General features: G+C 33.1%; 1 protein-coding gene across 1 annotated transcript; it reads left to right on the top strand.

Annotated features, from left to right (window-relative positions):
* Positions 1-3,165: 3,165 nt before the first annotated feature.
* LOC124533865 (beta-1,3-glucosyltransferase) lies at positions 3,166-23,763 on the top strand. Its single transcript, XM_047109413.1, has 11 exons — positions 3,166-3,220; positions 3,387-3,434; positions 18,148-18,257; positions 18,529-18,720; positions 18,856-19,004; positions 19,072-19,261; positions 19,398-19,533; positions 21,265-21,418; positions 21,616-21,725; positions 21,992-22,158; positions 22,773-23,763. Exons 1-11 carry the CDS (start codon positions 3,208-3,210, stop codon positions 22,926-22,928), a joined length of 1,425 nt encoding a protein of 474 aa, XP_046965369.1. The 5' UTR covers positions 3,166-3,207; the 3' UTR covers positions 22,929-23,763.
* Positions 23,764-24,019: the final 256 nt, after the last annotated feature.

Here is a 24,019-nt window from a genome sequence, read left to right as displayed (position 1 = left end):
GCACCACCTTGATGTTCGAAAATCCACAACAGCGATTTTTAAGACATTTTCTACCTCGCACAACCACTGTGGGATTAACAGTTGCTGGTTTTTCCGAATCGATACAACTTTGAAACCTTTAAGAAAAGAACGCGCTCCTTCCATAAAGGCCGGCATCACATCTGCAAGCCCCCCGGTGTTGTAGATGTCCGTGGTGGTAAGATGTAAATTTAAAGAAATTAAAGTAATGACTGTCGCTTCTCAATTTGTTTTTGATGTTATGTATGTCCGCAAAAACATAAATGTTCCCAAAAATTGTGACGTACATTCCAATAATACTAGGAACAAGAATAAACTTGTTACGCTTAGTACCCGATTACACAGGGTTAGTAACTCTTTTTTGGTGCAATGTATACGTTTTTACAACAGGATCCCAGAATACGTTCAACAATATTCAATTATAAAATTCAAAAGAATCGTTAAAGAGCGTTTGTGTGCTAAAGGCTATTACAGCAACTAATGACTTTCTAGTTGACTGCACACCTGTTTTAAATAACAAGAATATGTTTATTACAGTATATTGTAAATTGACAGTATAAAAAAATAATCCCGCTGAGTTTTTTCGCCGGTTCTTCTCAGGTCTGCGGTTTTATATTCCGAACCGGTTGCAGATTTTCGACAATCAATAAGAAAGTGTAAACACTTCTATTTTGAATAAAAGTTTTTGACTTTGACTTGACTTTGACTATCAGGTGAGCTTATTGCTCGTTTCCCCCTATAACATAAAAAAATAAATATATACGAGTATATATTACTATTTATCACAAAACCGAATCTGTTAATTCTGTCTCAATATGGTTCTGTCGGCTTTACCCTCAGGGTGTTTTTTTAAGAAATTTAAGGCGCGAAGGGGGCGCGGTAATAAAGCACAGGTGCAAGATGTACATGTCCTTTGTTACCGCACTGCACAAATAAAAGGCTAAAGTGTTTCACATTCCGAAGCGCCCAAGGCCACTTAGTTGAGTCAGAAATATAGATCTTTTTAACCAATTTGAAAAGGAGAATCCAAAGCATGAAAATGTCTAGGCGCTACATTTAATGGTTAATTAAGCTAGTTGCTTGCGACATATTTACCTAAGCACTCTACAATGGCAGTATAGACACGTCCGAATTATGAACTAATATTATTATTACTAATAATATTATTATTATTAGCCGTGGGCTAATATATTTTTAGGTCGCACTAGAATGCTTTCTATTAAATAGGACATATTACTAATTGGAAAAACCAATGCAATTTGTTGCCAATTTTGTTGGTAGAATTAGCTTTTATACATAAACATCTTTTTCAATTTAGCTCTTTATGCGAATCCTGTTGAAACCGAAATATACATATAGTATTACTCACAAATAGAGTTTCTACGCTGTGGAGTAATAGGTTTTATAAGTGTTTTTTTTTTTTACCGTTTATATAAAACATTTATGTTGAAGGAAAACTATAAAGAAATATACTTTGTTTTTTTTGCGCTAAGACATTATATGCTGACATGTTTAGTAATCTTTTTTTTCTAATATAAAGTATAGATCGCATTCTTAACAGACCTGGGCAAGACAAAAAATTAGAAAAGACAGTATGATAAAATTATAGAGGTAGCCTGCAGAAGTAACGTAACTGCGACGCTTTTCTTTACGTTTAGTTTAAAGTACATCAAAGTTTATACTAGATTTCAGTGAACACTGAATATTCACGATATTCTAAGAAGGCTGTTATATCTTTATCTTCTGCTTCAGAATATTTTATTATGAAGACTACTGAAACGTTTTTAATTCTGTTTAATTATTAGTAACAAATTATATTCCACTAACTGACTGATGTACAATTGATGTTTTTTATAGTATTTCGTTGAACAGAATTATATAAAAATACAAATACGTATTAATTAAGATATTCGGTAATTAATTTTGTATCTATACTGCAAAAATAATTACAATAAAAGTCTAATAAGTACAGACAATATTTGCATTATACATATTAATGTTAATTATTATATCATACAAATTATCTAAATTAATTTGATAAGTATGTAGTTAGTCCTTGTAGAACAAGACAAAACAGTGTACTATTGTAAGGTAAATTGAATTAAATTGTCTATACTAAAAATATTAAACCTTTTAACTTTATTGGTAAGCAGATAATCAGCGCCAAACATAGCCCAATTTACAGTATATAATGTAGGTATTGTAAACGTGTGTGTCAGTAAAAAAATGTATCTTACATTTTCTATTCTAACAGCCTAACAGCATTACGTAGTATTGCTATTTTACATGATGTTTAAAGGGCGACACGTGAAACATCTCGGCCTTCAAGGTTGGTGGCGCATTGGAATTATGTACGGAATGGTGACTATTTACGATCAGGTGACCCGGCGTCCGATCGCCTACCTATAACCAGCTGGTCGGCACAATGAAAATTTATTGGGTTATTCTGTCGAAAAATTCTGACTAACAGCCCAGGGTCTAGAGGATTTTTTGAAGACTTTCATATTTGGAAAGCACAGAGCCGGTAGTCGTGCGACTGAACTCATGTCGGTCGTGACGGATTTGTGCAGCTTATAACACAAATATTTTGCATTATATGGCGTCCCTTGAGATAGATTGCTATGTTTGAAATTGGTCAGGACGAAACCATCACATATTGAACATCTTAAGAGTAACCGGCATTGACTACACAATGGCTATAGCATAGTTTTCTAGTATACTGTCACATGTATTAGATAAATATAATGTGACAATTTGAATATGAAAGCAAAGATTTAAATCATTGTATGAAAAGTATTAAAATGATCATGGGATCATAATTAGAAAAACAATTTTTTTATTTTATTCGACGTATTCCTTACTGATATAGCTGACTAAAACCGAAACCGATTAAAAAGGTTAAGATTTTTGTTTTCGAACTCTGTTTTTGTTCTCACGATCCACAAGTAAGAGTCGATTTAAATATATATACATGAATTCAGGGTGAAGCAATTCCTATGCTGTTGTGTCGTATACAGTTGATAAAAAAATAAATGTTTAATATGAAGGAATCGTAATATTACGTTATAATAACATATAGGTAACTACATTGCCTATCCTACGGTATCGGTACGTTAAATACGGTAAGGGCGGCAGTTTCGTTTCGTTCGTAGGGGGTACAGAACGTTTCCCGCGCAAATTCCCGCCAAAATGTTTGCGAAAGGTAAAAGACGCGTTCGAATTATTTTGTTCTTAGTATTTCTTGAATATTTTATGCAATAAAAAATATAAAGTTCACTAATTTAATAACATTATTAAAAGTTATTAATTTTTGTTATTTCACTTTAGTTTCTTTTTTATATTTTATTTTTATTTATTTTTTGTTTCAGTTACGGCTTTGACGTTATTCACTTTAATACAAACAGCGACAAGTTTTGGTAAGTTTTGAATTTATAACATTTTTATATAACGGTAAAATTGTTGAATGTGTAACAAAAATAATTGCGGCACAGATTAAACTTCAAATTTTATTATTGTTTTTTAACTGTTACTTTGTATGAATTAAAAAAAAAATCGGTATATTGCATATTACTCAAAATTGACGTATTAAAAAATAATTTATTGTAACAAAATAATTAAATGCACTGTGAATCAATTAATGCATTAAATAGTACTTTAGATTTTAAATTGTACTAGGTATCTTGTTTAAAAAAACAGATTTGAGGCGTTTGTTGAAATTAAAAACATTTTTATAAAACCTCGGCCAAACTGAAAATAAAATAACCAGATAAACAAGAATAACTCATATCATTTTATTATCTCTTAGTATTCATTGCCTACATAATGTTTAATTAAATACATTTTCATTCTTACGCTATTAACTGTTTTTGTTGTGATATTTATTAAAATAATCCTTAATTAATGAATTAAGAAAAATAAGCGCTAAAATATAAATTAATATATTGGAAAAATGCTTCTCTTTTTAATCTGTTTAGCTTTTCTAATTATATTTTAGGTTTCTTGATTTGCAGATTATAATATATAAATAAAAAAAGTTATTGCTATGATATCTCTGTCAGTTAGTTACAAGATTCAATTAATTTAATACATACACGAATTCGATGCCCACAAGTCCTTAATAGAGTCGAGATAGCCCAGTGGTTAGAACGCGTGCATCTTAACCGATGATTGCGGGTTCAAACACAGGCAAGCACCGCTGATTCATGTGCTTAATTTGTCTTTATAATTCATCTCGTGCTCAGCGGTGAAGGAAAACATCGTGAGGAATTTCAATTGCATGTGACAAATTTCATAGAAGTTCTGCCACATGTGTATTCCATCAACCCGCATTGGAACAGCGTGGTGGAATATGTTCCAAACCTTCTCCTCAAAGGGAGAGGAGGCCTTTAGCCCAGCAGTGGGAATTTACAGGCTGTTGTTAAGTCCTTAATATTAAACTTTAAAAAAAGGTTATTTTTAAGATTAGGACTAATTATTTTGAATTGGCGAAATAAACTATTTATTACGACTAACTCAGGTCGTAATTTATCGCTAACATAAAATCGGTGAAGATGCGTTATATGGGTTCCCCTTAGTTAGACACGATGACAATGCCTAGATTACGTAATCGTCTTTGTTATAGATTAGACGCTGTGTACTAATTCATACACTAAAACCAATGTTTGTTGAGAAGCAGCGCTATAATATATACAAGCTGTACAATAGGCAATTTGACTGGTTTTTAATGTACAATTTATATTATTTAGTAGAGGTTAAGGCACCCAGTAAAAGTTGATTTTTTTATTTCTAGTACATGTTTGCCGAAAAATATCATATTAAAAATTCCATATTTAAATAACGCGCGAAAACGCTACTTGGACAATATGGCGCTGCAATGGGGTCGGTGACGTCACTTTGCTGTATTTTAATCTGTGGTACATATAGTAGAAAAGCAAGGTTTACAAGAAAGTGACTTCATCATAAGCCCGGCCAATCAGGAGCGTTTTGTGTCACGTGACAAACGTTTGAAAAAATGCATTTTTATTTATTGTTTTTTGAATAAATTAAGTATTATTTTCAAGTTTCGTTAGTAAATAACCATTTTTAAAGTCATAATATACTCTGTTTACAATAATTCACAATTTATTTTTCGCGTTGTCAAATAACCTATTCTGATTTTCAAATCTTAAGTATTAGTATTCCTGTTTGTTCTACTGACCAGTGTAAGGCCGCTGATCTCGAGATTCCGGCTTCAATGCCCAGGGGTTGATATGAAGTTATTCAATTTTTCATTATTAAAATTGTTAGTAGAAGTCCAGAGGCGACAAGTTGTGTATAATATACTTCCTCGTAAAACACGTGTCGTGTGGGGTTCCGTCGTCAAATGATGAGAATGAGGCAATAGAGTGACTGTGTTACGCACACACTTATGCACAATATGTCCTTTGTAGTTGCCTGAAATCCTTTCTGATATGTTTTCGAGACGAAACGCGTGAATGCCACGGCTAAAACGTTACTAAATATAAATGTTTTAATCGTTTTTTGTAATGTTCTCTTATCTCCATTGGTAATGACTTGGAACCATTTTATTCCGACGTATAATTGAATAATGAATAACTTTGTAATTAAAATCTTTTCAGCAGCTTTCGCTTCCTCTGAATTATTTTTAATAAGATAAGTGATTTTTTTATATTAAACATTGCATTATATTATAAGTGATTATTGTTTCTTTAAATAGGTAGTACTGTAGGTAGTACTTATACAAATGATTATAATCAACCAAATTTTTAAATGAGCTAACTAGTTAGAATAATTGGCTATAAATAATGTCGATAAAAAATACGTTTAGAAGTGTGGTGGCTATAACTCTAATCCCTCTTGTTAAGAGACTAAGGCCTCGCTTTGAAATATACAGGCTGTTGTTTTTTAGTAAAAAAATTGCCGAATAGAAAAAAAAAACACCTATCCTCAATATCGTTGATCGTACTTAGTAAAATGAGACACAAATAACTTATGTAAGTCGTAAATTATTGACTTGAAAGATTTCTTACTTTTAACTTTATACTTTACAAAAACGTCGTCGAGAAATTTCTCATATAAACTCGAGCGTTGTACGAGGTGACTTTATACATAAGTTTGTTAATTTAATAATCGCGTTTTCATACGAGGGATCACGTGACCGTTTATCGTGTATCGTTAGCGACGTCATTCCAATGATAAAACGGGTAATTTAAAATATTAAAAGTATATTTGAGGTCAAATATTGCATGTTTTAAAAAATAGTCTATTATTCTTTTTTTAAGGTTCCTTAGGAATTAATAACATTAATTGCTTAAGTATATACAAATGGTGAAATGATGGCAAGAATGTAAGTAGCATTTCACCTTTGAATTCCGATCCTCTCAACAGAAAACGAAGAAGTCCCGTCACCAAAGTTTTTAAATAAATAATTTAATAAATATAATTAACACGCATTAAAAGTATCAGTGTATCAGTTCTAAAAATCTGATTTTAATGAAGTATATTCGTATATGCTTATTTATGTTAAGCCCTTGTATGTACTTTACTTCATTATGATAAGACTTACGTATAGCTGAAACTTTGTTCGAATAGCATTAATTATATAAATTTAATATCCTGAAAATTTATTCAAAAATGTTTAAGAGGAAGAATAATAGTATCATTCTTCATTATTCTTAGCGATTTCAGCGTTCAAAAGCATTTGAGTTCTTCCGTGAAAAATTAAAGGAACCTTTATAATTGATTACCAATATTATGAAACATTTTAGCAGGTGTTATTTGTGTGTTTTGTAAGTGTTTAGTTCCCTAAATCAAACCTTCATGTGCATGTGCGGGGTTGAGTTTCTCATCATCATCATAATCAGCTTGTAGTCCACTGCTAGACATAGGCCTCCCTCAAGGCATGCCAATGAACCCGATCTTCGGCCCTCCATTCAAGTAATATACACTTAGGTCCCTCCCAAAAGACAACCTTTGACAAAACAAAAACAGTTGTATTTCGTATAATTACTAGGACAATCAAGAAAAGTTTCCGATTCCTTGACTGATCAACACTGATAATTGACATTATGTAAAAATGTTAATATGTTTGTTAAGCGTGCTCGTAAATAAAACGTGTGTTTATTAGTGGAAACGGAATGAAACTTCACAAGTAATTTCCTGTGTTTATACATACATATATGTAGAGGAACGTACGACGCATAGCTCATAAATGTGAAGTATAGACATTTCTAAGTCCTATAAAATATACTGACGCGAAAGATCTTTCGTAAGCTTCTTACACGCGAATTTCCGGCGAGCAGACATACGGAACCAGATGCTGTACACATACGAAACTATTTACGCCAATAAAATACTGTCGATACAGTCAATGGAATTTATTTCAACTGAAGATTATGGTATAAAAGTCGGCAGCTACGATATGTTTCTGAACCTACACTTTGGTATTTGATATTGACGGTATGCCTGTAAAGTTTACTAATACAATATCACATACATTTATAGGAAATAACTTGGTGGTAGCTTTTTGGGCACGCTCGTTTGGGTACGTACCAACTACTCGTTATATATGCTATCTTCAAGCAGCAATACTTTGTATGTTGTATTGTTTTGTACTGGTTTGAAGTGTACAGGTACAAAAGGAATTTTTGTCCCCAAGGATAGTGGCCTATTGGTTTGGCATGGATGATTACAATTTGTTACGGTGCCAAATTACCAATGTCTATAGGAAGCCGGTCATCCCATACTGTCCAACTAAATTTACAAAAATAATCTTCATTATGTCACTTTGATTTATGTCTATACTATGAGAGTTATGTCTTGAACCACGGTGAACATTCCGAAATCGATTAGAGTTAATTTAAAATAGCTTCTAGCACATCGCTTATTACTGTTTTTAGTACATGAAACATCGATTTCCATAAAAACTTTGACATTCATTTGATTTCGAAGCACCTTAAATTGCTCTTCACGGCTTATTTTGGATCAGCACGTCCGGTCGGAAGATCACAAGAAGAATCTATCTAAGATCAAATTTGATCGTACAAATTCACATAAAGCCGATTCTAATCGAAAAGAGAATGAAGATAAACAAAAACCTTAATTTACGTAGTCATTAGTTATACAATTTGCTACAATCTATATTGTCCACAATTCTTGTCATGTATCATAAATACACCACTATTTCACTTCACTTTAATTTTGCTGCCAAAGTTCCGATGACAGTTTCCATAATATATATGCAGCACCAGGGAGCTGGCAGGTACGTTACTGGCCTTTAAGGAAGAAGTACGCTCTTTCTTGAAGGTTCCCATATCGGCTTGAAAAATATCGCCGGCGAAAGCTGGTGCCACAAAGTGGTTGTGGTGTAACTGGCAATTTTACCTTTTCTTCATAACGATGTCCTGATCGCTAATTTATGCAAATGTCATGGCATTGCCATGTCAAATATATTATAGCTCTCATTACAACATCAGAATGCTCTAAGTATTGATAGTACAATTAGTATTCAAACCTACATGCATTAAATTTGAATTGGGTGTACTAATTGTTTATAGACCTATGTTAGAGAACTGCTAATTGAATTATGTTATTATTGACGTCATTATAAATTCGCATTAGCTTAATCTAATATTCACTATGTCATATAGTCAATGACAATAATTATTTGTACCTACTATAAACTATTTATAGAAATTGTTTATTTGGAATATAAAGGCTATAAATCAATTCAAATTCATTTACATATTTTTTTAATTATTTTAAAATACTGGCAGAGACTGTATATATTGGACTGTTTAGCTTGCTACCTTTGCCTTTACTGAGGCGAAAGAGAGACAACATATAAAATATATTTGTAAAACCGAAACAGCAATTAATGAATACATAGTAATTCAATCACTCATGCAGTGATGATTGATTATTATTTTAAGTCTCGACTGTCAAAGTTGACCAAGCATAAAAAAATGTGGCACACAGTTGGCCCCTACGTACACGTACATTGGGAAAGTAGTGTGACGTAGCCGCGACGCATACCAATATAATAAAGTTTACTTTATTGGTTTTTGGTATACGTACACTTAATCTACGGTGTACATAGCTTTAGATCAAGTGTCGCACTAAAATTCATATGAATTGAAATAGTGTCATAAGACCTAATAGTTTGTGCCTAAAATGTACACATCTTTTAATTTTAGATAAAACGTTAATATTACTTACAACAAATAATGCAATATTTTGCAACACGTTATTTATAAGAGTATATATACATTTTCAGAAACAAAAATATTAATATGAAAGTGCTATTTCTTATCAGTTCCTTTTAAAGTTAAAACAAATAGCGAGCGGAAAGTTACAATACAGTTCTTACCGACATTTTAAAGTGTTACAAACAGATTTCCATTAAATGGATTGCCATCACTTACTCGATTGCTTTTAAAATTCCACACAATTTTTAAACGAAACTAGTGTTGTTCGTGTCTCAGGTTTTTAAATGTATTTTCTATAGTAATATTATGTTATTTATTAGAGAAATATACTTTAAAATCGAACTTTAATATTATCTCCTTACAACTTAGCTGGATGTTGAAGATACCTCAACGCTGTTTAATACTTTCTGCTAAATAACTGAAATATCATTATATGTAAAATAATGTACTCCCGTCGTGTCTGTATGCCATAACCTACCAAAGGGATCTTTATCCCCTTAGGGGTGGAATTTATCAAAACCCTTTCTTAGCGGATGCCTACGTTATAATATCTAACTGCATGGCAAATTTCAGGCCGATCCGTCCAGTGGATTGGGCTATGCGTTGTCGTTGCGTTGAAAAAGTTTTTGATTATTTTTAAAAATAATAAGCCGCCTAATTAAAATTTATATTATTAGAACCTTATTCTAACCGGGCAAAGCTCGGTCTATGTAAAACTGAAATCAATCAATCAGTCAAATATTAATATAAATAAGTAACTCCCCGCAACTATAATAATCACCAGTTATATTTTTAACAAAATACAAATTTTACTAACCACAGCGTAAAATTATATCAGTATTAAAAACTTTTATTCTTCTAATCTCAACTGAATATCATTAACTCAACTATACGTGAGTTTAAAGAAGGCGGGCATTAATGAAACTGCGTTACACTCGCAATAACTTAAAACAGTTATAAAAGAGTACCAAAACGTGCAGGTACAGTTTGTCCTTTATGAAGGAACTCGGTAGGACCAACTTTTAAAGCCTCGGTGCCGTATCTTGCATAATTTAGCGTGTGTACTTTGTCAACTTAGTGTGTAGTCGGTCCTTCTAGGTACACTAGGTGTTGTTCAGTGCATCCTTTGTTTGTGGAGATTGTTCCAGCATTATTGCGGATTTTGATGTCGCCACGGAATACGCTACGTATATGAGTTTTGTTAATATAAACAAATTTGGTTTTAAAACGCTTGTAAAATGTTCGGCTTCTTGTTGCTACAATGTCGTTTTAGTGTCTTTGTTTCATATTATATACAAGAGTTTTTATTCTTGTAATCTGAGAGGAGTTATTGTTTTGATTTGTAAGGGACATTGTCCAATCACGTGCGAGTGTTCTATTACAACAACAACAGCCTGTAAATTTGCCACAGCTGGGCTATAGCCGCCTCTCTCTCAAGGAGAAGGTTTGAAACATATTCCACCACGCTGTTCCAACGCGGGTTGGTGGAATGCACATGTTCTATGAAATAAGACAGGTTTCCTCTCGATGTTCTCCTTCACAGTCGAGCATGAGATGAATTATAAACACAAATTAAGTTCATGAGTATTCAGTGGTGCTTGCCTGTACTTGAACCCGCAATCATCAGTTAGGATGGACGAGTTTTAAGCAATGGGCCATCTTTGCTTTTTTAAATTTGGATATTTAGTTGAAACTGATAATCTTTAATGTACACACACAGGGAAACGTGTAAAAAGGATATACTACATTATTATCATAATCTGTGAAGCAGCCAAAAAAGGAGCTTATCATCAATCAGCTTATGGTGAAACTCGGGGGAGCATACAATGACCCCCAAAATTCGTCGCTGATTTTCAGTGAGCCCCTAAGAGGGTACTAACAACAATAACAGCAATGCAAATAGGTCGATATAATATTTAATGAATTTTATTTACATTATTATAATCATCAAAATCAAAAAATTAAAATCAAAATAAACTTTATTCAAGTAGGCTTTTATAAGCACTTTTGAATCGTCATTTTACAATTAAGTGAAGCTACCACCCGTTTGGAAAGTAGATTCTACCGAGAAGAACCGGCAAGAATCTCAGTTGTTACTCTTTGTCAACGTTTAAAAATACAAATTCATGTTAGTTAATACAAATATTTAATTATTAATATATCCTGCTTCGAAGTCAACTGGTATTAACTCCACGCTTTTTTACTTGTATATAAATATATGTATGACGGCGATATATCAACGGCAGCCATATCTTTGGTGGGAGTTTCTGGTAAAGGGTTCATAGGTCTCAGGTAATTAATTACGGAGTTGACAATTCTTGTATTTTATACGGTAATTATCACAGTTGCGTGAACCAACGGTCCCGTTTGGAAGGTCCGAACTGTATCTCTCCCTTTAATAAAATTTAGCTTCCGACTCTCCTCTTTCGAAAAGAATTAAATGAACGTGACACTGGTCCCATCAAATGATTCCGATCACGTGACTCATTATGACACGGACGTTCACCAATTCACACCCCACAGACACAACAAAATCATCTAAGTTACTATTTATCGACGACATGTATACATATATATCATAGTTAAATAAATCAACGTCCAAGATATTAAATACATATTTAATACTGATGAGTTGATTGTAGGGGACGAAACGGTGCTTCATACTATTAATTATCTTTTTAATTTGGTAGGATATTATTTTGTATAAAATTTTAATACACGCCTTAGTTCCCTAATATATACTTAAATCAATGTCTTCAAGAAAGAAACATAATTATAGGGCTTTCAATGAAAAGTCTCGATAAAATTCTTTACAACTGGCTATAATTATAATGCTATTGATACGTCTATTTCAAGTTATTTTTAGTATTAGCTTTAAAAATGAATATTAATAACTTATATACATTATACGCAAAAGATTATATCAAAGAAAAATATTGCAAACCTCAATCAGTGCTAATTTTATAAATTATGTGAAAGTAACTCTATCTCTTTCTGTCTTTGCCTCTTTCACTACCAAACTACTGAATCGAATGTGATGAAATTTGGTGTGAAGCAAACTTGAACTTCTAGAAAGGACATAGGTTACATTTTTGCCTAACACATGACATCATTAAAATGCGAGCGAAGCCTAGGGCGACAACTAGTACTAAAATAACATCAGGTAAAATCAAAATGACTTATGTGACCTTAATTATGACCAACTCTCGTTGTCCGTCCAACACCACCGATACCACAAGCAAATGTCACTTTACTTCTGAGTTAGTTTTCGTCGGATGGTTAATGGCGTAAAAACTGCTTACATACATTATATTATACTTCGATAGTAATACTAATAAACATTGTATATCGGATAGTTATCTATCTACCGTCTATGGGTGGTGACCATTTTCCATTGACCAGTTTTTCCGTATGTCTATTCAAATGAAAACAGAATCCCACTATTATGAATACGAAATCATTCGATTCAAATAAATCTTTTTCGAACTTTTTCGACAACTGAGATATTCTCTTCTTTCCATTTCACAATTCCGTCCAGAAATCAGAGACCAATTCGCATCAGTAAGTGCATTTCGAGAAACGTAGTTGAAGCCCGGTCGAATCAGAAACTTAAATCTGATAAAAGGTAGTCTTATTTGAATTTCCGTTTGTAAGTAAAGAGGAAATAGTGTATTGGAATCTTTTGGGTAAACTTTCTTAATCCTACTTCGTTGGAAGTACGGCTTCGAATCTGATGCGGGATTGCTTTGAAAATTATTACTCTGTAATTAATTTCATTTACTTTTGAAACTTAAATATAGTCTGCCAGATTTATGTATCTAATTAGTTTCCGTTTTACTATTTCATTAATTTGTGGTAGAAATGTTGGTTATATTCTGTTCATGACATCCTTAATATGAAAGTTTTGCTTATTTGTTAGTAATGATATAATATTATATGTTTATATACACATCAGGAATACAGAAAAGGATAAAAGTATGTCCTGTATGTTTTGGTGAAACAGATGGTGGAAACTTTTATAATTGTACTATTTTCACTTTAGTGACGGTTTATAAATACAGCTACAACAGAATTTATGATAGAAATAATGATAATATTTTTTTCGTAGAGATAAGTGATAAATTGTGAAAATTACTTAAATATGTTTTTCTATATTTTAAATCTCTTTTCTTTAAAGCCCTGAATTAATGTAACGTAATGTATAAATAACGTTCGCTGTAAGCACTCAGACCGATGTGTGACGCTTGGGTTCCCTCAATAAACGCTTAATACTTTCGAATACAAGCCATTTCATAGATGTTTGACCTTTCATTCCATTACGTATCAAAATCTTATTCGTCCAAGATCAACTATTAGTTTATTTTGGATTTTTACGTAGTGTTTTTTCATATCTTTCCAGTTTTTGTAGATATAGCTAATTTATAAGCATAAAATAAATCAATCAACTTCAATCAATCAATTTCAGAGATGCTTTCCCGTATTGAACCGCAATACGGGAAAGCATCTCTGAATTTTCATATCTCTACTTCGCGCTTATAACGATATTCATCTCGACCTCGGCGGTGAAGGAAATTATTTTGAGGAAGCCTTTACGTCATGTGAATATTAGTCATATGTTAATTTATTCATTAGAAAGTATCCACCTAAACCCTTTCATTAATGTAATATGAATAAATTCAAAGTATTATTAAGACGGTCTTTTTTAATAGAACTTAGAACTTAGTTAGAAACGTGTGATCTCAGGACGGGCAGTTACTAAAGATATGACGACCTCCGTGGTCTAGTGGTGTGTACACCGGTTTTCACGGGTATGCCATTCAGAGATCCCAGGCTCGTTTTCCGGTCGAGTCCAATATTTAGTGTATATTAATATAATAATGGGTGATTTTCTTGTATTTTGTGGTGAGTATGTACTGTAATGTATGTACATACATCATGATATTATATACTTTATAGACAATACTAGCGAAAATAATTCCAAGCGATCGTATTTTTAGTAATGTAGAAAGAGGAAAATGTTTATTCGTTTCCATTTAAGTAACATAATTGAATTTATATTCCGTTAGACATCTTTGTCTTAGCACAAAAACACCTTCCTCGTAAGCCTCGCGTCAAATTGAAATCATTCGTTCCTTATAAATTCGGCATCGGATGAAATCCCACAGGATCTCGTCGAGTCTACGAGCTCGAATTATTGATGTGAGCTCTCAGTCAGCAGCGAGTGTGCAGTGAGTTTCTCGACAGATTTGTGTGCTCTGATTGTACCGAATTTGAAGTGCATTGTCACCTGGAGACCCCGTGCTGTGGACGTCTGTCTCATTGTCCTGTTTAAATGTGTAACGTTTCTATTTATAGCCCTTAGAGCTTACCTTGGCAAATAAATGTTTTTTATACTTTCACTGGTACTCATACAGTGGTTGAAATTGGTCATATTTAGTATAGAATATTTCAAGAAAATATTTGTAAATAGCTGAAAGAGAAGGAAAAACTATCAGTTGACATATAGAGGAGAAAAAGATACTGAACTGTTTTGTCTTGTGTATATGATCAGGGTGTAAATAAAATTATTGTTTCAACCCGACCAAGTCGATATAGATATTATGTCCTCAAAATGTGACATTACAAATTAACTGCACAATACTGATAAAGATAAAACTTTATCACTCATATATAACATTTTCGAATGCGTTCAAAATTCGAAAAAAAATTGCTATTAAAAATTGAGGCAGTATAACAAGGGATTCAGTTCCATCGCGCAGCGACAGTCGCCGTAATCCCGATAGATTCGGATGAAATTCGTCCATTTGCTACGATGGCGACGAATTATTAATGCTCCCAAATGCTATTTGCACCTTATCCAGGATTCAGTTGGAAAAGTTTCAGCAAAATTGAACGAAATTGATTTCGCTGTGGCAATGGAATATCGAATGACTAGTGAATTTGTTATTGGAACTCGATGACACGTGTTAGTCCCGACTATTTGTGTTTCGAATTCATTTAATATACGTTATTGTCAGTTTTATCGGAAATCATTCATTCGATTGAAGTTGGAGTGAATTTAAATACAAATCTTCAGCATATTCTACGATAAATAAATCGTTGGGCAAACACGTTCGAATAAAACGTTAAGTCACTTTATCACTCTCGGAACATTACGTTCATTCTCTTTATCCGCGACCGGCCTATCTCTGAGAGCGAAATCCGAGTGGGATAAATCCGCGAACTGAGAGCAGCCAGAGTTCCCTCAATGAATAATGCAAACGATCACCTGAGGTGCGAGACATTAAAAACTCATTGCAGTTCTTCATGGTACGTATCGCGGAAATGGATTCGTAATGAGCTATCTCCTTCCTTTCATTCGATGGCTGTTTTCAGATTAATCAGACTATACCCAGAAGTCAGGATTGGTACGAAGACTCGTAATAAAGTATTTTGGTACATTATTCTTTTAATCGTTTCAAAAATTCATACGGTGGTATGAATAGTTTAATCAGGTTTTGATATGAAAAATTATTTACATAATCACATGTTTAATTAATTTTTACAAAGCATATTACATTGCTGTATTGCAGAAAAATACATCGCACACAATAAAATGGCTTCAAATTAATTCATAACAGTGTTTTTATATGCTTATGTACTTTTTATGACTATCGTCTTGTTAATTTTTTACATTTAAAGCAATACAGCCATATCAAAAACATATTTTTGTATAATTTATCTTTTTTTAAGTTAAATAGTGAGGAACTAATGCGAACGCTAATTTAAAATCTGAAAGAAAAAGATTTTTGGTAAAATGTTCGTTTCGATTTAACGGACAATGACGAGCGTAATATCATGTAATCCTACTTATTTGTCTTCTAAGTATATTGTTTTCTAAAAAATAAAATGCATATGTGACTGACTGATCAAATCTTCTCAACGGGATTTAAAAATCTTAAATTTTCCTTTGCATAGTGCTGTCATGCAAAAATACTAGAACCACGTCACGTTTCACTTGTACTAGCAAAATTTATTGACACGCCTTCAAGGTTCCACGCGGAAAGTTTCCTCACCATAAATCTTTAGACAAACTTTAAGATTGCACTAAACTTGCCGACGTTATTAGCTACTGAATAATTCATCAGCATCCGAGCATTATCATTATATTTTTCTCACCTCGCGTTAAAATTGGTATCGATTTATTTAGACTATTTAAAAATTAACGTATATTTATGGACTGCTGGCATTTTTGGTCGATGCTTTGGGGAGGATCTTTTACAGTGGAGTATTGTTCACTTATCACTTTATTCCTTTAAGCTATTAGCGATGTAATTTATTCCCTCTGTGTATTCTCAAGTTTAAACTAAGAACGATAATAGCTGGGAGTATATGCTGCCAAAAAATGTATCTAATGTCCATTTAGTATATGCAAAAACAATTATACTTTGTACGAATGTTTCTGTACTAATAGTTAGAATGTTACCAAAACTGTATCTTTGTTCTTATCGCTATTTTTAAATGATGAACAAAACAGTTTTCGTAATTAAGAAAACAACTTAATGCTGCAAGCTCATTCAGTCACATAAGATATAATTAGGTGCGATGGACCAATTACAATCATTCATCCATAAATTTGGACAATTACGATTTTAAAAATAGGAGAATGATCTTACCTTGAGTCGAGATGGCCCAGTGGTTAGAACGCGTGCATCTTAACCGATGATTGCGGGTTCAAACCCAGGCAAGCACCGCTGATTCATGTGCTTAATTTGTCTTTATAATTCATCTCGTGCTCAGCGGTGAAGGAAAACATCGTGAGGAAACCTGCATGTGACAAATTTCATAGAAATTCTGCCACATGTGTATTCCACCAACCCGCATTGGAACAGCGTGGTGGAATATGTTCCAAAAAACCTTCTTCTTAAAGGGAGAGGAGGCCTTTAGCCCAGCAGTGGGAATTTACAGGCTGTTGTTGAATGATCTTACAGTTTTTGTGAGCTTTCAACATTGTGACTTGTATTTGTAACATTTATTATTTATTTGTTACATTTTATAGTTTCTTGTGAAAAACTTTGTTTAGATAGTTTTGTGCATGTTCATATTGATTGTATTTCCATAGACATTTTGGTAAATTTTTTAAATAATTTTATTAATAGAGTAATTTATCAAAACGCAATATCTTCATACTGTTCAGTTTCTCCAGCTTTCCAATATAAATCTATATTTCAATTAACATCGCCTCTAGGATGAAATTATCTAAAATTGCCTCGGCATCATAATTCCCAATCAATAAGCCTATAGACTACGGTATCGCATATCTCATGCCGATACATCATTGAGCGTACCCTAAGTTCATGTACACCTGATTAATAGCCATGACACGTGAACCTCTGATTGATGATTCCAGCGGGGCTTCGATCGACGTGCGAAGCTATTTGTCATAATTTCATGATAATGTCGTTACGTCGAACACGTTATCTCCTTTAGGTAATGTAAACACGCTAATGATACACCGTTCGTTTCTTTGCGATCACAGATTATGTTAAACAGACTTCAACGTATAAGATTTTTTATATGTAATATATAGGTTGCGTAAAATTAGTAAAATTAAAATATATCATATCATATCATTGGTTGTCATCCGCTTCTTCGAGAAAAATGCGTATCTACTTTCTTGGGGTTTAACCTTGCTTTATACAGAATTTCATCAAATTCGGTTCAGTGATTTAGTCTTGAAAACCGTTGTATGAGTGTATACTTTTATTTCCAGGCAGCATTTCAATCGAAATTTATGGAATATTTAAAACTTTTTAAATTTGGTTTTATTTGTATTTTATTGGTGTATGCTTCCTTGGAAACCATTTACAATTGGGAGTATTTTGTATTTTTAGTTTATTTTTAAGTTAATGAGGTACTTTATCAAGTCTAAAATATTTTTCAGATTCAAGAAACGTTGTATTTACTATAGTTAGTCAAGCAGAGCCATATCACGCAAGTGTCGCAAATCGCCTAAAACAAGACTTAGAGAATCAAGTCAATGAATTAGAAAAGGTAATAATTGTTATCCTTGTGATATTTCAAGTGAAAAAGTAAATTCTAAAAACATTAATTAAAATAACAAAAGTATTTATAAAAGCTATTCTAAGAATTTATGTACGAATTGAAGTTTGTTTTACTTCTTAAGATTTTATAATATAACTATCTCAAGTGAATTGTAATATAAATAAAACGAGATCTTTTGTCGGTACAATTCAGTCATTATTTGTGACCAAATCTACTAGGCTTTGTACGACATAATATATACAGTGCTTCCATATTATAGCTTACACCTAAAGTCTACATAACACATGAAGATATACCCGTAGCGGGGGCTTGGACAATAATTCCTCTACTGAGGCCCCTAGTCACTAAATACAAAGATACAAATGTTCGATGGGTTCTATTCGTGGAACCCCATACTGCTGTGCGTTGTAGTAAACTATTTGAAGCCTTAGCAGCAGCTGACAGTCAGAAGGTAATCCAATCGATAGTTTATATTTCTTAAATTCTTGTTTTGAAATCAGTTTTAAAACTGGCAGGTTTCATTGCCAGCCGTGAAATTTAGAAAAAAATCAAATCAAATGAATTGAAAATACGGTTTCCTTTTTAGGATACAATGTGGATTGGTTACCCTCTAAGTGATGATGAACCAACAATTATACATCATTTTGCCTTTTACGAGGATTTGGAAGATGATGGTGGTTTTGTGTATCCCCATTTTGCAAATGGTTTCGCGATGAGAATAGAATTGATGGACAGGTAAGACTTATAATAGAATCAGGTTAGAAAAATGTCAAGGTTTGTAATTTATAAAATATATCAACAGGCTCGTAAATCAAATAGAGAATGACGAGAGGAAGTTAGAAGCAGATTTCTCAATTGACCCAGCGTTCGAACTGGCTCAGCTCGTGTATGGGGATAGCACTAGTCCGGGACCGTTATTGACCCCTGATCTGAGCTTCTGCATTGTTTCCGGTGATAATTGTGCCACCTACCCTAGACAGTTCGATATATGCGTAAGTTACATTACTTACTATTTTCTTGATTCTGATTATCAATAAGGAATAATCTGATATGTTATATTTTTCAGAAAGTCTTAAGGATTTCCCATACTTCATAATTCATAGTAAGCTAATTATTTTTCCCTGGCAGGGCAGCCCTATTGCGGAGGATTCGATATACTTTGCAGTGAAAACTTGGACAGGTTTCCACTCTACCAGAGCAAAGGTGGTGAAGAAGACATGGGGGAAACACGTGACACATCTGCAATTCTTCAGTGATAAATCTGGTAAGTTTAGAAATTTGATCTTGTCTTCGGATATTGACGGTGCTTAAATTTAAATAAAACTAGTTATAACGGATTTTAATCGCGTATATTAATTATTTTGGACATCCCGACGTTTCGAGCACTTTACAGCGTTTGTGGTCACGGGTAGACGTGACATCGTTATAACTAGTTTTATTTAGATGTGTAATAATCGCGAAAATTTAAGACAACATTGGGAAATTTTAGTTTACCACCCATTCAATTTTACTACCTTTCATCGCACCACCAATCAGTACTACTTCGTCTTAACGTGTTCCATTTTCAAGGGTGAAATAAATTAGCCAGTGTAACTACACACACAAAGATCATAACATCTTACTTCCTAACAACAACAGCCTGTAAATTCCCACTGCTGGGCTAAAGGCCTCCTCTCCCTTTGAGGAGAAGGTTTTGGAATATATACCACTCTGTTCCAATGCGGGTTGGTGGAATACACATGTGGCAGAATTTCTATGAAATTTGACACATGCAGGTTTCCTCACGATGTTTTCCTACACCGCTGAGCACGAGATGAATTATAAAGACAAATCAAGCATTGGATCACCGTGGTGGAATATGTTCCAAACCTTCTCCTCAAAGGGAGAGGAGGCCTTTAGTCCAGCAGTGGGAATTTACAGGCTGTTGTTGTTGTTGTATATTAGAATTACTCATAAAGTAGTTTAACTGACGATCTTAGTTGAAGATAAAATTAACAGCAAAAATGGTCTGCTTCTGGTCAAGCATCTTCTTTCTTAGTGTTTCTGGTAACATAACTTATGTATCTATATAACTATAAATACATGCAATAGGTCCAATTTTTCTTTACAACAATTTCCTTATCTCAAATAGTTTTTAAAGAATCTCTGGATAAAAATTTTCTTTAAATATCCAATGCACTATCGATAGCAATTTTAATTTAATAAAAGTTTAAACTTTTAAGTCTTACGTAGGACTATCTTATCGACTTACTTTTTAATTAGAGATTCTATAAATACAGCAATCACTGCCAGTCTGGCCTTATACGTTCTTTTATAATTTTAAATATTATTGTATTACTGTAGACTAAATAAGTTATAAATATAGCATAGATACACAAATACATAAAAGATTCGTATCTTGTTTGTGTAGGTGCTAACCAATTCAGTAGCAGTTGTATTTTCGACCCAACACACAAATGCCCAAATATCTTGGCCTTAAGTCGTGAATTAAAATAAAGCATTGAATGTTTGGGTACAAAAGGTTTCTTTCAAATTTACACTGTGTAGACTTGCGAATATCAATCCATCAGATTGGTACCCACGCTTCATAGACATGATATAAGAAATATTAACAATTCCATACATCACAAAAACACCACTAACCTCGGGAACTAAGTAATGTCCTTTTCACCTGTAATTAAATTGGTACACTCACCCTTAAAGATGGAACACAAATATTCTAATTTCTGTTGTTTAACGATTTTATAACTGATGCGTGTATACAGACGGGCTTGATCATAGTCCTATTACCAAGTAAAGGTTTTCAAAGTGTTGTACTGTGGAATGTTCATTATTTATATATTTCTTGGAAATGCAGCTGATTGTTTACAACTTTGTCATAGCCAAAGATTTATATCAAGTTATAATCATAAAATTTACTTTATCCACATTCCATAAATTGACTCAAATTATGAGAAAAGTTCAGTAGAAGTATCAGCGTAAAATATTTCCGCAGATCCCGATCTTCCTGCCGTGGATATCGGTGTGCCAAACACCAAAACAGGTCATTGCTTGAAAACGGTCACCATTTTAAAGGAAGTTGTGAAGAGATTGAAAGATCTACCAAATATCAAATGGATATTCCTTGCTGATGATGATACTATTTTGGGGTAAGGAAGGGTTCCATCGTTCTTTATGTTGTATGCGTGATTTTTAAAAATTTAAATGGTTAATTTTATATATGTATAAAAGCATGCAGCTTCATTATTATTCAAGTAAATAAGATTATCATTCGTGATTATCTGTGCTGATATGTGTTAATTTTCCCACAACTTTATCAATAAACAAAGTTAATTTAATTCAAAAGTGTTCAGCGACTCTGCGAATTGCTAAGCTGCTATCGAGGCGGCTCCGACATCACGGTTCTCGGAGAAAGATATGGTTACGGATACGGCAAGAAGGAGACGGCTGGTAAAGGTAAGATATCTACTTTTTCAATCATCGTTATGGATTCTATGCTGCTTTACTCTGAAGGAAACAATTAACAATTTGTCATATATAATATATACGTTACTTGGGAAATTTTCAGGAATATTAGGGGTGAGTCTAAAACCCTTTTGAGAAATGACTAGTTTCTTCTAAAATCTTCTTTTCTGATTATATTATGTATAGGTTACATATAGTCTTTTCCTAATGTACCGATCGAGCTACCCCAGTGTATACTAAACCTCCGCGGCCCGAAGGCTACGACTACATAACGGGCGGCGGCGGCACGGCGCTGTCGGCGGGCGCGGCGCGCGCGCTGGCGGCGTGCGCGTGCGCGGCGCGCGCGGCGCCCGACGACATGGCGCTGGGCGCGTGCGCGCTGCGACACAACATCTCGCTCACGCACTCGCCGCTCTTCCACCAGGTCAGTGTCAACCCACGAGACTTACCGGGATATTTATTTAACCTGGGTCTCTTAGCCTTAAGTGTCGGCCAAGAAACCCTAAAATATATCTAGCAAAAAGTAATTCGATAATCCTTGATGTATTATGTTTTTTACACTTCTTATACGACAATATACTGTGTCAATCATGGGTCTCGTATCGCTTTTGATTGTGGAGGTGCGTGCCCGGGGCTGAAACCGGCTCCAAATATAATAATAATTGTAACTACATTATATAATCGTAAATCGACTTTTAACTAGTTTTTTTTTCAGTGCATATTAGTTTGTTTTGTAATAGTATTTTGTTTGAAGTCGGTTTTTCTTTTTGTTTGTTTGTTTTGACAAAGTTGACGACGCCAACACATTTTTTTACGGTATAGGTTGGCGAATGAGCATATGGGCCACCATATGTGGTCACCATAACCCATAGGCAATGACGCTGTAAGAAATATTAAATATTCCTTACGTCGTCAATGTGCCACCAACCTTGGGAACTAAGATGTTATGTCCCTTGCGCCTGTAGTTATGATGAATATATTAAATAATATATTAAAGAATGTACAATGTTTACTATTTTAAGCGTTTCGTTTATCTAGGCGCGTCCACAAGATTACCCGCGTGAAGTACTGGCAAGAGATCGCCCGGTGTCCTTCCACAGGCACTCCTCACCAGAACCGCTCAGGGTCTACGCTACCTGGTTCCAGCATGACGACTTAGCTCTTAAAAGAAAAAAGAATAAGGACGAACTGTAGTTAGTAGAAAAATATTTTTTAATTATATAAAGTTACAGTCAAACTTGTTTGAATGAATTATTTAAAGGTTCCTAAATGTTTAAATAAACGGTTAAATGTTTGAACGAATTTATACATTCTCTTGTTATCTGTCTCAGCTTTTAATTACTTTTTAATTTTATAATATTTAATGTGTTAGAAAATATTGTTACAAAAATATCATGACAAATCTACATTCCATGCAAGGTTTTTTTATATATGTATGAGATGTATATAACGTTTTCTTTTTCAAAATTTTATAAAATTTGACGTTTAGTTTTATGTATTGTTTATTATAGAATTAAATTTAAACAGTTTTGCTTTGTATTATTTTATAAGTATTATAGAAGTTAATGTTAAGATATAAAAATATATAATAATTTAGCTTAGTTATGCCAAAATATAGATTTCGGTAAAATGTTGCCATCTAAAAAGTGCGTTATTCTTTCGAATTACTTATTTGTTCTTAGAAAGTGGTTCTATACAATAAATGATAATAATGTGTTATCTGAATTAATACGTTCAATATATAATAATGAATTTGTTTTTTCGAACTCCCAATTAATTAATGTAATCGTTACGTAACTTTGGGTACTTATTTTGCATAAGCCTTATTTTACCCGTGCAAAGCCCTTGCAGACATTAGTATTTATTTGCCTTTATAATATATACATACATTAAAAAAAAAAGGTTTTTTATGGTTAGAAATTTTGGCATAATTAAGTTTATTTGTAGTCGCTATAATATCTGTGCCAGTATTGTTACACTGTAAATACATATCATTGTGTACGATTAAATAAAGTTTACTATTTTTGTATCTGTTGTTTTATTAAAGTACCTATATAAATTAGTGCATTTTACAAAATTAATCATCATAACAATAACAAAAAAACATTGTTATGATTTCGTTAGTGTATAAAAAATCAAAATAATTTGAATTATTTAAGTTGACGTGGTTTGAGATGTCTTATTCTATATCACTTAAAATAAAACTATAAAATAGGGTACTTTCGGTAGTGGAAAAGAAATTATTAAATTTGGTAAAAAAATAAATGTATGTAGAAATACACACA

Source organism: Vanessa cardui, chromosome 11 (assembly GCF_905220365.1).
Source record: "Vanessa cardui chromosome 11, ilVanCard2.1, whole genome shotgun sequence".
In the NCBI taxonomy this organism is placed as follows: domain Eukaryota; kingdom Metazoa; phylum Arthropoda; class Insecta; order Lepidoptera; family Nymphalidae; genus Vanessa; species Vanessa cardui.
The sequence above is the reverse complement of the archived record's forward strand: the minus strand, read 5'-3'. Positions and strand labels throughout refer to the sequence as shown.

Excerpts from the sequence above, each read along its gene's own strand:
- LOC124533865 (XM_047109413.1), top strand. Across the intron at positions 18,258-18,528 it reads AAGTCAATGAATTAGAAAAG|CTTACACCTAAAGTCTACAT; the intron begins GTAATAATTGTT and ends TCCATATTATAG. Across the intron at positions 21,726-21,991 it reads GAAGGAGACGGCTGGTAAAG|GCTACGACTACATAACGGGC; the intron begins GTAAGATATCTA and ends CGCGGCCCGAAG.